The sequence below is a fragment of the Petaurus breviceps genome, unplaced genomic scaffold (genome assembly GCF_028583685.1).
Source record: "Petaurus breviceps papuanus isolate PSGF00001 unplaced genomic scaffold, PetGlider_PUasm1.0 186, whole genome shotgun sequence".
Taxonomy (NCBI): domain Eukaryota; kingdom Metazoa; phylum Chordata; class Mammalia; order Diprotodontia; family Petauridae; genus Petaurus; species Petaurus breviceps.
The window spans coordinates 21,062,370-21,076,167 of NW_027185798.1; the positions used below are offsets into that span (position 1 = coordinate 21,062,370).

Below are 13,798 nucleotides of genomic sequence, written 5' to 3' on the forward strand. Positions count from 1 at the left end.
ACCAGAAGTCAAAGGTCACTGTCCAGTGTCCTCTGGGAGCTGTCTGCAGCCAGTCTGGGATCCAGGAAGCGGAATGAGAAAAGAGAAAAGACGTAACTTATGGTGAGATCCAGAGATCCCACTACCCTGGGGCACACTGGAATCAGGGCCTGGAATCAGAAAGACCTGAGTTCAGATCCAGCATCAAACACTTACCATCTCCCAGGACTGTTTCGAGCATCAATTGATATGCTATTTATAAAGTGCTTTGCACACCTTAAAGCGCTATATAAATGCTAGATATTGTTTTTATTAAGTACCTTGGGGGTATCTTTAGAGGAGAAGAATGGGCATCCTCCCTTGTGTCCAGCTAGCCCTCCCTGTGCTATGTCTCTGTCCCTTTTCTATTAAGAGGTGAGAATGTCTTAACCTGGTCTTTAGACCACTTGACTTGTGGCTTTTCCCATGGTCATAGTCACAGAAGCACAAAGTTTCAGAGAAGGCAGTTTGGTGGCCATCTGGTCCAGCCCCTAGCTAATATGACCCCTTTCAGTCCTGGCTGAAAGAGCCTTTCTACGAAGACATCTGCTTCTGGATTCTGTCTCTGCAGGCCAGTGCAGTGCCAGTGTGACACTAGCCTTGTGATGGCCTTCATGCCCATTGGCCCATTCAGTTCCACCTGACATTCCAAGCAGAAGCCCCCAGAGACTTAGCTAACTCTCCTTAGCTTGTGCTTTCAGTTTCTGTCTTCTGGAGGAGAAGGCCCAGGCTAGTTCCTAGGAAAAGCTCCCATTCTAAAGACTTCTCCAGCTTTCTCATAAAGAATTCATCATAGCAGCACCACTTCAGTCTTCTGAGTCCTGGGCCTTTTGGGTGATTCCTAGCATTTTTTTTTGGAGGGGGGAATGCAGGACAATCGGGTTTAAGTGACTTGCTCAAGGCCATGCAGCTAGTTTTGTGTTAAGTGTCTGAGGCCGGCTTTGAATTCAGGTCCTCCTGACTCCAGGTTCAGTGCTCCATTCACTGCGCCACCTAACTGCCCCAATTCCTAGCATTTTTTAATGACCGTGGCTAACTGGGCATTTACCTATTTTCTTTGACTTTAACCAGAGAAGTCACTTGACAATCCATTGCTAGTAAATTGATATAAGATATGAATTAATTTTTTAAGTTTAATAAGACACATAGTCAAGATTCCTAAGAAGTGTATGAACTCACCAGGTAAACCTCATGTAAGAACAACCACATGAAACTGAATGGTGATGTATCTCTCGTCCCTTCCCCACACCCTCTCCGGACCTGCAGGTTGATGAGATTGATCCGAAGGGCTCCTAAAGAGTTCAGTGGCTAAAGGACACCTTCACCTGTCTGGCTCATACCCAGCCCTGAACCTCTGGGGGTAGAGTTCTGTATCAGTGTTGTCATTTACCCAGGCTGTTCCCTGCCCAAGGGGGTCAGGGCTGTGGAGGCTCAGAGGCAACGCTGGCCCTTATTGTGCTTCTGGCACCCGTGTTCTGTAGGAACAGTCCAGGGCAGGGGCTAGGGCATGTGCTGCCCTCTTAATGCAGAAGAGAAAGCTTAGCAGGCAGTAGGAGCCTGAACACTGCCATTTTAATGTTCAAGGCATCTTCCTTAGCCCCAAAGCAAATAATTGTGAAAGCTTCACACTCTCTATTACTATTTTTTCACAGTTGATTTTCTTTCTAGAATCAGGTGACTGATAAATAGGAAAATGTACATTTTCAACCAAACTGTAATTTACTTTAAATATCTCTCTTCTCTTCTTCTCTTAGGATGTCTCTGAAGTAGTTAGCCCAGAAGACGTGATACAATCCCACCCAGAAAATGCAATTTCAGTGAAAGAAATTATCACCGAAATTGAATCCATCAATCAAGGAATCGGGCAGTGTCAACAGAAGCTGGATATCCTGTCCAACCCATGCCAAACACCAAAGAGAAACACCATCCATGAACTGCCATTCTTTGAGGCCCAGGCCTCTGAGACTAAAGCTATAGTCCAGCTGGACCAGAAGGAGGGAGTAGTGCAGCCCGAGCTGGTAAAGGAAGACCAGGAGGCCATGCTGATTGCACCGACCCCTCTGGAAGACGTAGAAGAAGGGGATCTGACTGAGGAAGACCCAGAGTTACGAGGCCCAGGTCAGACCCCAGCACCCAAATGGTGCCCTGGGTCTGTGAGGCGGGCGACTTTGGAGTTTGAAGAACGATTGAGACAGGAGCAGGAACACCATAGTACTACCCCCCTCTGCACGCTGCCCAGTCGCAAGAACTCCAAGAACGATTCTGCTGTGCCTGATGGAACACCAAGAAGCAAGAATGAAGAGCCCGCTCCAGAGCCTGCCTTGGGGCCCAAGGAGCGGGAGTCGAGCAAGGCCAAGACAAAAGACAACATGACAGAGGCCTTCCCTCCCCAGCCTGACCAGGTGACTGACACACAGGCATCTGTGCCAGTAGGGTTCCACCCCAGCCCAGCTTTTCAAGAGTGTCCACTGGCAGACGTTGGAGCAAAGCAGGGCGAGGTGTCCAAGAAAAAGCCTGCCATGGACCATATTCCCAAAAGGTTTGAAATCATCGAATACACTCCCATGGTGACATCTCCTGACTTAACATTTGACTTGGCTACAACAGAAAAGAATGGAGAACCAGTGCTGAAGACAGTCATGGTGGAGAAATCCATCACAATGATGTGTACTGTGGATGAAAATCTCAACACCACCCTGTGCCCAGAGCTCGCTTCTCTGCGTCCTCAAGTGCTACCTCTGCTGAATCCTGCATCTCTTAAGCATGATGGGGCTCCCCAAGCTGCCTTCACTCTGGGCAGTCCTGAAGAAGACTCTAGTCCTCCTTCTCCTGCAGGGATGGCTCCTTTTGTGAGTCCTGTAGGACACTTGCTGTCAGCTGGTTTGGATTATACACATCCCCAAGCCGTCCTTCACCTAGAAGGGGTGACTGAGGAAAGCAGCACCACGGACAGTGAGCCCTCATCAGAGCAGAGCTGCTGTGCTGAAAGGCCCTCCAGCAGCACATTGGGGCTCCCCAGGGAAGCTGAGAGTGCCCTGGGCCAGTGGGGCAGCGAAGACCTCAGAGGGGTCGGCCAACCTGCTGAGAACGCTGGGGAGATAGACAAGATGCTGGACCCCTCTTCCCCCTGTGGTCTCCCCCATAGTTCCAGTAGTGACAGTATAAAGAACCTGAGCCACAGTACCAGGGTGGTGAAAAAGCATTCAGAAGAAGTAGAGTCTCGAGGCCTTCTACAAGCAGGGCTCCCCAGACCATCCCAGATGAAGCGCTCGGCTTCTCTAATGAGCCTCGGTCACCAGGATCTGCGTCAGAGAGCTTTGTCTGCAGGAGAGGTGGTGTCTCCAGGAGCCCTCCATCCTGACCTCCACCAGCCCTTCATCAGGACAGGCTCCGGGGGGTCCCCCCTGGAGGAGCCCTTGGCAAGGCTTGGACCCATTTCCCAGCACCCAGAGCCCACCGTGTATTTTGTAGAACAAGTGAAAATGGCGGAGTGTATGGCACAGAGCAAGCCTGTGGAGCGGCCTCTGGCGCAGTATGCCAAAGAGCTGGGGTCAGCTCAACAGGGTTGGCTTCCCAGTGCGGGACACGAATTGACTAGTTCTGGCGGGGGCCTCTCCCAGGCCCAGAGACAGCAGGGGTCAGACTCTCCATGCCCAAGCCTGGGGCTGACTGTAGCCGCATTGCCGCAGCATGGGAGGACTCAGCCTCTTAGGAGACTCAAAAAGCCCAGCGACAAAAAGCGGACGCCCAATCCCTTCTATAATACCATGTGATCCGGAGCCCACCAGACCTTCTCAAGGGAAATGTGTGTTTGTCAAAGGGGCAGGTGTAATATGTAAGGAACATGCACTTTATTGGTTAATTTTCTATGTTTTGGTCATTTTAATATTGCTGGCGCATGCAGGGTTTAGGTTTTCTGTGTGTGACATGGACTGCAAGACCATTTTATCTTTGGGGGTTTTTTGTTTTTTGTTTTTTAAAGAAACTCAGACAACCTCAAAAGAAGAAAAAACATCTCATTTTCAAAGAACACCATCAAAAGCAAATTGCTGTTTTTCAGTCAGTTGCATCTCTCAATCCAAGACATGCATGCCTACAAGGCAAGGGAAGGAGGGGATGGCGACCGATGAAGAGAGAGGCAGGGGGAGGTGGAGGAAAGGTGGAAATTGGCAGAGCCCAAGCTGAGAGCCATTCTGACCATTCTCTGGCTATCAGAACTGGCCACATGGGTCATGTGAAGAGACTCCAGGCTCTGGGCTGGTAGATGCTGTTCAGTGAATGAGTGGCTTCTGCTTTGATTTCAAAGGGAGCATTCAGATAGCTTCTCCCTGAACTCTAGCTTTATGGTGCGTTGATGAAGGCAGGATTTATTGATTTATTAAACAGCTTCTTGTGGCACCAAAAGAACATCAGAAGAAGGCCTCCCTCAGTGAAGAGGGCCTCCCAAGGGGAGGAGGTCGGGAGGCAGCCCTAGCAATCCCATCTAGTGAACCTGCCTGTCCTTTCTATGAGATGGGGTCTGCCTCCCACCACCTTCTTAATCCTTTAGAAAGAGGTTTTCAGCAGAAAAGATAATGAATGACCTGTTGAAAAACAGCAATCAGAAGATGAAATGTTCTTTTAAAATGAACTGTCTGTAGGGTTTTAGCCCTTTCATTACTTGAATACTGCTGTGGGCCTTCTGAGTTTCATGGCCATATGTTTCCCCACAATTTCGTGTTTCCTCCAATGCTGCCTGTTTTGTGGGTATTTTTTTATTATTTCATAGGAGACATTTGAATTGTTACATTACATGTGTATAGCTCCATCAAATGCAAAGCTTTCTTTTCTATATTGTCACTGTTAACACTTGACGAAAGGTATTTTTCCTTTCCTGGAAGTTTTGTCATTTTCCTAAATTGTATATACAATATTTATGTAGATAATTTTGTTATTTTCTTACGATTTTTTTTTTTGGTGTGTGTATATGTTTTTGTTTTTGTTTTGTTTTGCTTATAACGGAGCAAGACTCTGGTCTGTAACTGGAAAATGTCCACAAAGACGTCATCTCAGAGTGGGTATTGGGGGGGTGGGTACTTCATGACTTGGTGATGGTGTTTTCATTGTTTAAGTAAGATCTTGAATCACCACCAGAACTCTGCCAAATGGTGTAGCATTTGCTTTCTCTTCAGAGAAGCCCCCAAAGGCCTTAAGCACAGAGCCGATTTCTCTTGGGCCTGAGATTTCAGAAGCCTAACTTTGCCAGTAGTTGAACCATAGCCAGAGAGAATTTTGAGACCATTACCACCCAGTGTTTAAAATCCTAATGGAGGCTGGGAGCCGAAGGCAGCAGGAGAGAGCCGAGAGCCTCCACCAAGGGAGCTCACTTGCTAATAACTCCATTTAGGCCACAGCCTGGCCAGCCATCAGGACAGCTGCCTGTGGGCATCACTAATAAATACCCTTGCCTCCCTTCAGCAGCCTCCTGTGAATCCCTCTCCTAGCTCCTTGTAAACACATTTGGCCCGGCAGGAAAAATCCAAACTGAAGGGACTCACAAATTTTCTTCCTGCCTTTTGTCTTGGTTGAAATCCCCATTGTGGAAGGATTGACTGAATCCAGCCCTTGAGAACGAAGCCTTCCAGTGGAATTAAAACTGCCAATGGTGGCTCTGAGGTAGGAGAGGAGAGTCGTCTGGGGAAGGTGAGGCCAGGGAGGTTACTTGACCCCGTGGCAGAGCTGTTAGTGTTGGTGGCCATGTCAGATAAAAAACCTAAGGGCGTCTTTGTGATCTGTGGACTTGTTGTGACTGCATGGCTCCACTTTCTTTAAATGTTCCAACAGGTGACATCCATACAGGACTTTGTGATTCATCTCATGGGATTCCTGGATACTGACTGGGTTGCAGAATGTTCTTTAATGGGGCCTCTCTGTGTGCAGAGGCCAGGGAGGAGAGGGCTTGTGTTGGCAGCCCTCTTACAGTGCCAGACGTACAATGATTCCATTCAAACTATGCAGTCTTATCGTTCAGGACCTACCCACCAGCAGCATGATTCCGAGAAAAGAGCCAGGCAGGTAAGAAGTGATGAGAAGCAGAGAGACAGATAGAGAAGTGTGACTGGAGGAGAGGAATCTGCTTCTCATTAACCCCTTGGGATGATGATATCCCAGATCCTGAGAGGCAGAAGCAGTAGCAACAGCATTGCCATTCCTAACGCTCCTCCCTTTATAAACAAGTTGCTTCTTGCTGTGGAAATACAGGAGGAAGACTCTCGAGGTGGGGGACGTGTAATGCTGTGAAGCCATGGTTTGGGCGGTGGAGTAGAGGACAGGGCCTCAGGTTTGCTGACGGGTTTGTTGTGTGTAATTTGGTTTCCTTGTGGAACTTAGTGTCCCCTTGTTTAGGGTTTCTCATTCAGACATGCCATTTGGTTTTTCCAGAGGCCATTTGTCACATTAGAGAAGTCTCATCTCATGACATGATTGAGCAAGAGCCCTCCCCCAGGGCTGTTCTGGACTAACCCCACAGAGGTCCATGAACAGTTGTATGTTGAGTGGGATTTGTCACATCTTTATCTCTTCCAAACTACGATGACCCTTTTTGGCCTGGACCTGTTCTCTTTCTTAATCATGGAAAATCTAGCACTGAAATTTCTGGGTCTGGGCAGATTGACAGAGGTGGGTAGGAAAGTCTTTGTGGCCTCTCTGGCCCCATTCTTCCACAATGACTTTCTCTTTTTGTGTGTGAATATCTAAAATTAATCAAATTCACCTTTAAAAGAATAACTGGAGGCATCTCTCCTACACTGGATGACAGATATCTGGTATCCAGGGGTCTCCCAGGAGCAGATGTACCTGGAATCTTTTGAGTTTTAGAAAGACTTAGAAATGGGCTCGGTAGAAGAGAATTATCCAGATTCTGTAGTTGTTTTTTTAAAACTAAAATACTACAATGTAGTAATGCTCAGTTCTCTGAGTTCTCTGTTCTGTGGCCCTTAGGATTCAGACAGGAAATTTGCTGGCATCCCAGGCCCTCCAGCCCTGCCACATTCACTTTCTTCCCAACCGATGTCTCTTGGGCTTGTTAACATCCTGTTCAGATGCAGCTAGAGCGAGCTCAAGTTTCCTTGGGGATTCCTCTGAAAAAAGACATTTATTTCCTGGAATTTAGCAGAATTGGAGAAACCCTCAGCTGTTCTATTGGAGTTTCGGGTCCAAAGTAATACAGGGTCAGTGTTACACGAGAGAAGCCACCAGGAGTAACCCACTAAGCAAAGAGAGGTTGTGTTCTGAAGGCCATTTTCTTTTTGTACAAAACCTGCTGGAGGACCCTTTATTGTTTACATTGTGAATATTAAAATGTGTATTCTGTCTCGCTGTCCTGTTCCCCTTGACCCCAGGTCACCCAGCAGTGGCTGTACTGGAAGTCACAGCACACCCTGAGTCCTTGCACAAAAACCACGCCACTGCCATAAGGTCAGGCCTCATGGAGAAGTGCGTGTAGCCTGGAATGGATTTTCCCCCCTCTTTGTCCTGCTGCACTCCAGTCCCAATGTGCTGTATAGAAAATAGTTCATCAGTCCCTCAGTGGTGGTGTCTGTTTTTAGTAATGGTTGTGATGGTGGATGGCTGGTGTCTTTTATTTTTTTTAATTTGGTCATTCTTTGGTGTGGTGGACAAGGTGAGATTCCTAGCTATTTGTTTCAGCACCAATACAGCTTGAAGGCAGTTTGGGCTTTATTGTTCCTTCCAAATTGCAACTATGATCAGCCCTGCTCTCAGGCCTAGTGGGGCTAACTGGCTCTCACTTGGCAAACACAATGCCCATTTGAGGGAGTTTCAGACAGCCCTGACAGTGAAGCAGGAAGCTGCACGCTTACCCCCACCTCATTCCCTCCCATGTCTTGGGGGGGAGCAATTTAAAGGTGCTTTTGTATTTTCCTAGCCTGAAAGAGGAGGATTGAGTCCACCTCTGACTTTGGAAAGAGAGCCAACCTTACTTTCTCAGAGATCGAGGACAGGATGCCCAGATTGGGTCTATCTTTCAACTGAAAGAACTCCCAAAAGTCATCTCTGCTGCCTCAGCCAACTTTATGGTGAAAAGAAACAGCAGCTTGAGGCACAGACATGATGAAGACCTGGTACCTGCCTTGTTCTCCACATTTCCAGGGCCCCAAACAGAGCCTGGGCAGTAGGGCCCAGAAATGGTCCCCAACCAATATGCACCCAGAGTGATTCTGGTTTCTGTCTTTCTCATTGACTTTTGGTTTCCTTGGCAAAGCCCATGATGGCCGTGCCTTTTCTCCTTTCTTCAAATGTGACAGTTGTAGGAATTGTTTTGAATGTGGACATGCAGCCCCCTCAGCCCCTCTTCTTCTATCATCCCTTAACACCCACCCATCCACACTTGTGTGTGCGTGTGTGTGTGTTCTTTTTCAATAACGCAGGTGCTCCCTGCAGTCTCTGGGACCTTTCTGAGTCGGGTAAAGCAGAGCATAAAAGCCACTGGCCTTGTTTCCCTCCTTGATCTCCCCTGGTGGTTGGGACGTCCCACCTGTACCATAGATTTTTATTACCAATGTGCTCCGCTGTTTTTAAATGTGAACTTGTGCACTGATGTGCAAATTCAATGTTCTTGTTACAGATTGAATAAATTTTTATTTTGAAGATGAAACTTATATTTGTGTAAATTGTGCAGTAGAAGGTGTTGGCTACATTTGGGGAAGCAGAACCCACTGTCTCTCTCCTTGGAAGGAGGTGGGCAGCCTGGGAGAAGGGGAGAGCACTTGGAACTTGGATTCCCAACATACTTTTAATAGGAGGCTGCGGGTCTGGAGAGATGAAACTGCAATCTTTTTCTCTAGAAAAGATGCTAGGTCAGGAAATGGTATTTTTAACAAAGAAGCCACAAAGCAATTGCGCCTTTTTGTTCAGCCTCTCTGGCCAGGTGACTTACTACCTTTTTACCCCCAAGGCTGGTAACTTGCTTTGACCAAGACAGAGGTTTGAATAAACAAACAAGCTAGAATACCTGTTACCTGTGGGTCTAACAGGCCCCAGAAGTGATTGAACTCTAGGACCAGCTGTAACCTCTCAGGCCAGGGGAGAGCTTCGGCCCATAAGTGCTGGGCAGAAAGTATACAGGGTAAGAAATGTATGGGAAACAACCTGTATCCATGGAGTGAATGCCCACATTTGAGTCCCAGTCCCTTTGGGAACCTTGGTCCTGTGACATCCCACAAAGAAATAAGATGTGGCTGCCTGAGAAGCAAAGGCTTCCCAGCTCCCTCTGTGAAGAGAAGGATGTTGGAAGGTGATGATGCAGACCAGGGGATATGACTTCTAAGGGTGGTGCTGGGCTGGGGGCAAGGGTGTCCTGGCCTAGAGAGAGCCAGATCTGCAGCATCTGTCCTCTCCAGCTTTCTGCCTCATGTGTTACTGAACATCTTGTGGGTACCATTACCCCATGTGCTTAGAAGTGAGGCAACAAGATGTGATGAAAAGAAAGCTGGAGTCAGAGTCAGGAGAGCTGGTCTTAAATCCCCATTATGCTGTTTACTGGTTTGTGTGACCAGGCAAGCCACCTCGGTCAGCCACATATTTCTAAGTCCCTGATGTATGCCAGGCATTGTGCTAAGTGCTGGGGATGTAAATACCAATAAAAGCGATGAGTCCCTGACCTCAAGGAGCTTACAATCTAATCGGGAGAAGACTACACACAGAAGAATACTGAAAAGATAGGGGGCAGGGTGGAGAGTATCAGAGAAGCTAAAAGCAGGTGGCTGGTGGGAAAGGGGGAGAAAAAGGTGCCAAAGCCCACAGCCCATGGCCTTGCCCTCTAGGCAGAGGGGCAAATGTGAGTCCTCGACAGATTCGATCTCAGCATAATGCTGAGTTTCCTGGGAGGGAAGACATGTTGGTGGTGTCCAAAAGCAATGTGGCAGGTGGGAAATGAAGAGCCCGTTGCCGCAAGTTCCTTCTTCTGTCTGTCACAGGATGATACCACCTGAAGTGTGTAGCTCAAGAGAATGCAAGGAACAAATAACACACTGAAAACTTTAATAAAGCACATTATAGATCTTATTACTAAGTTCATGGCAAAAAGGACAGGTTGGTGTGGGATGATTACCTAGTTTCCAAGGAAATGGAAGCTGACCAGTTTTCTCTAAAACATTTCCATTGCCTAATAGAAGCTGTGCCTGGGGCAGGAAATAGGAGGTATGGGCTAGACACATGCCACAATGGCCTGAGGGATGTGCCTCCATCCTCAGGGGCAGCAGGGTCTTATCATTTGGGGAGGTGGTAAAGTTGGGTATTCCCAGAAATTCCCCAAGTGTCTTCTGAGACCTCCTGGCCAGGCTTCATGAGCTCAGCCTCAGCTTCCTACCCAAGACAAGATGACCCACATCCCTGCTGCCTAAGTAGTTTTAAACAAAATAAAGACAAAATGAGTATGCCTCTCTATCAGCAAGCTCCCCAAGCGTCCCCAGGGTCACTCCCAACACAGGTTCTTGGATCTGCTTTGATAGAGGAAAGCAACTCAAAATGGGTTAACAAGCTTACTTTAATCAGTTAAATATGTATTGTTTACCTAGTTCAGGAGAAAACGGTCAGCACCCCGAACTTCAGAGTATACAGACAGAATTATCAAGACAGAGAAACAGATCAAGTAGACAGATTTCCAAACTGTCCAACCATTGCATCCATACCAAATCAACATCTGGGTTTTTCAAAGGGGGGGGCTCTCAACAACGGCTTCCCAGAGTCTCATCAAATCACAGAACACTTCTCAAAGTGAGCCCCAAAACAAAGCTACACATCAGGGCTTATATAGCCTGGCCAATCAAGAAGTATCTACTGAAAAACAAGCCTCCCACCCCAGGCTCCAGGTGCACTTTAGCCTAGGGGCAGGGAAGATCTTAAAAATTTACATTCCCATTACAGCCTCCCCAGTGCTGACCAGGTCCAAGTTGCCTCTGCAGGCAGGAATAAAAGAGGATGGAGTCTCTGGGTCGGGTTCCTGCTCAGCCCTGATTGGTTCTGCTTGTCTTGGCTCTGCCTACCCAGTGCAGAGTCCCGCAGCAGCTTGTACTCAGGGCCTTTGCAGCTGGATGGGTGGAGGAGCTGGAGCTAGACCACTTGGCAAGGCTGGTTTGTTCCTGCCTCTTTGGGCCCAGGGACTGATGCATTTCTCTTGTGCCTGGACAGCTCCACTCCTGCACAAGGGTGAAGCTGGAGACAGCCCCAGACCCCCTTCCTGGAATGGAGCACCTGGCTCTTTAAATTTAAAAAAAAAAAAAGGAAAAAGAAACTTTATACTCTACCAAGGAGCACCAAAGTGATGTGTACAGTGATGCAGTAGGGGGCTGCAGACTGGATCTCCGAGGGAGAGCAGCTAAATAGTTTTGCTGACCTTTGAATTTAGAGTTAAAAGGGACCATCTGGTCCAAGGGCTCTTCACCTGGGGTCAGTGCATAGAGTTGAGGGGTTCTGTAAGCTTGGATGGGAAAACAAATGACATCTTTCTTTTTACTAACCTCTAACTGGAATTTACCATTTCCTCAATTACTTAAAAACATGATTCGGAGAAAGAATCCATCATCACCAAACACTGCCAGAGGCATCCAGGACACACAGAAAAAGGTTAAGGACCTCATTTTGCAAATGAAGAAGCAGAATCAGTGAGAGAAAGTGCTTTGCCTCAGGCTGCTGGAAATTCAGCTCAGATTGACTACCACTCTGCTTCGATCTTCACTCCCCACCACTACCCTCTGCCATTCCTGCCTCTCAGAGCAGCTGGTCAGCCAGTCCTTTCTCCCCTAAAGTCCTTCCTTGAAGATCTTTAATTAAAGAAAAGAAACCCCTCCCCCATCCATCTCCTCTTCACTTAGTTCATGTCTGCATTAGGGTCAGAAAAGACAAGATGATGGAGATTTGCTGGGGTAGAGCTATAATCACTGATCTGATTCTGGCCAACCACAAGCATCTCATGAGCTTGGACAGACTTCAGGAGATAGTGGAGGAGAGGAGGGCCTGGTGTGTTGTGGTCCATGGGGTCACAAAGAGTTGGACATGACTGAAGGAATGAACAAGGAACTCTAGAGGGCAGAGCAGGTGTAACCACCCTGAAGCATGGCCCGAGCAGGCTAGGGTCCCATTTAGAGCCAGAGGCAGTGGAATGAGGGAAAGACTGGTCCTATGTGCTTTCACCCCTGGGTCTGAAGGTTCCCACAGGACCTCAAGCTTTAGGACACACAGGTGTGACCAGGGTTCACTAGCCCTTCTCATAAGCAGGGAAGAAAAGAGCTGCAGTAGATAACTGGGCATCTAGCAGGTGCCTTTTGCTCTGGTCTCTACCCTTAGGAAGGGTTTCCTCCGCACTGTGTACTCTGAGAGAAACAATCAGCCCTCCAGAGGTTTACAATCCACTTCGAAAAGAAAGGAGAGGCGGGCAGTGGATCCCAACCGGCAGACCAGATAAAGTGAATTTTATTTTCTATAGACCCTAGGAGAGAGACATACATTCATAGGATCACAGAATTCGGAGTTGGACAGGATTGTAGAGAACACTGTAGCCCAGGGGTCCTTTTGTGTGTCTGGACCCCTCTGGCAGGCAAGCAGAAGCTTATGGAGCCTTTCTTAGAATCATGGTTTTAAATGCATAAAATAAAATGCACAAGGGATCCAGTTATGTTAAAATACAGTTACCACGTTCACAGACCTTATTAAAATTGCCTATTCTAACCCAGCCTCTCATTTGGCAAATGAAGCAAAGCTTTCCCTTCTCTTACCCAAGGGCAGATGGATCCACGCATCTTGTGAACCCCCTGAAGGCTTCCCCAGCCAGCACTGGAGGCGTCACCAGACACCCTTTAATCTCCCCTCCAAAATAATCCAACCAAAGGCCCCTGGTTTGGGTGTCTCCCCCTTAAACTCCCCTTTATCTTCCTTGATTACAAAAGAAAATGAAGGGAGATTGGTTCGAGGTTGGGAGTTTTTCTTTTCCGCTTCGTTCAACAGTTAATTGGCTCTTTAAGTACCGCGGCCAGCGCTGGGAGCTCTGGGAAACCTGCGAGGGCCCGCTAGGTTTCGGTCAGAGGGCCTCCTTGACCTATTGCCGGTGTCTTAATACTGTGCCTGGAAATGAACCTTCACCCCCCGCCCCATAAAGCCTACGCCCAAGGACTTGTTCCCCAGCTCCTGTTCCCCAAGCCTGAAGTCCTGTGAGAAACATGGACATCCAGAATGATGTAAAATCACCTGGGGCCCGTTTTCCCTTCAACTGCCTCTTCTCAGGGCCCCTTAAAATCCACACCGCTAGCACTGGAGCTTCCCCCCGCCCCCTCCGCGCTGGGGCACAGCGAAGAGCTGAAGAGTAAAGTGTGTACAGAATTGGAGGGCGGCCAGAGAGCGCAGGGAAGCTCTGACCCCCTTTAGCTGCCCACCTCTCCATCGCGGCGGGATGAGGATTGGGACGGAGGCGGAGTTCGAGGAGGAGTTAGGCTGATGTTCTCTCGCCTTTAGGAAGGGCCCCGCCCTCACTGCAGCCTGCCCCTGCCCCTCCCCCTCCCCTAGCCACTAGATGTTCCTCCTTCCTGCCCCTGTCCCGCCCCGCTGAGCTAAATCGGGAACGCAATTCTGTCTGGAATGCGGCGGCAGCGGATGCCCTTGATCTCAGTCTGCCCCTGCGGCTGGACCAGCAATGGGGGCGGCCCCTGGGACGCTGTGCGGGCTCCCCTAACTGATATCAGATACCCTTATCGAGGAGTCCCACACCACCGGTGGGGGGTAGGAGGCCTGA

General features: G+C 48.5%; 1 protein-coding gene across 5 annotated transcripts in view; it reads left to right on the forward strand.

Annotated features, from left to right (window-relative positions):
* The window catches only part of SSH2 (slingshot protein phosphatase 2), a 251,025-nt gene extending 242,350 nt beyond the window's left edge, over nucleotides 1-8,675 (forward strand). For all 5 annotated transcript variants that reach the window (XM_069089757.1, XM_069089758.1, XM_069089755.1 and 2 more), the window contains one exon: nucleotides 1,773-8,675. In XM_069089757.1, the coding sequence (XP_068945858.1) occupies nucleotides 1,773-3,791 (2,019 nt within the window). In that variant the 3' untranslated portion in view covers nucleotides 3,792-8,675. The remainder of the gene's footprint in view (nucleotides 1-1,772) is intronic.
* Nucleotides 8,676-13,798: the final 5,123 nt, after the last annotated feature.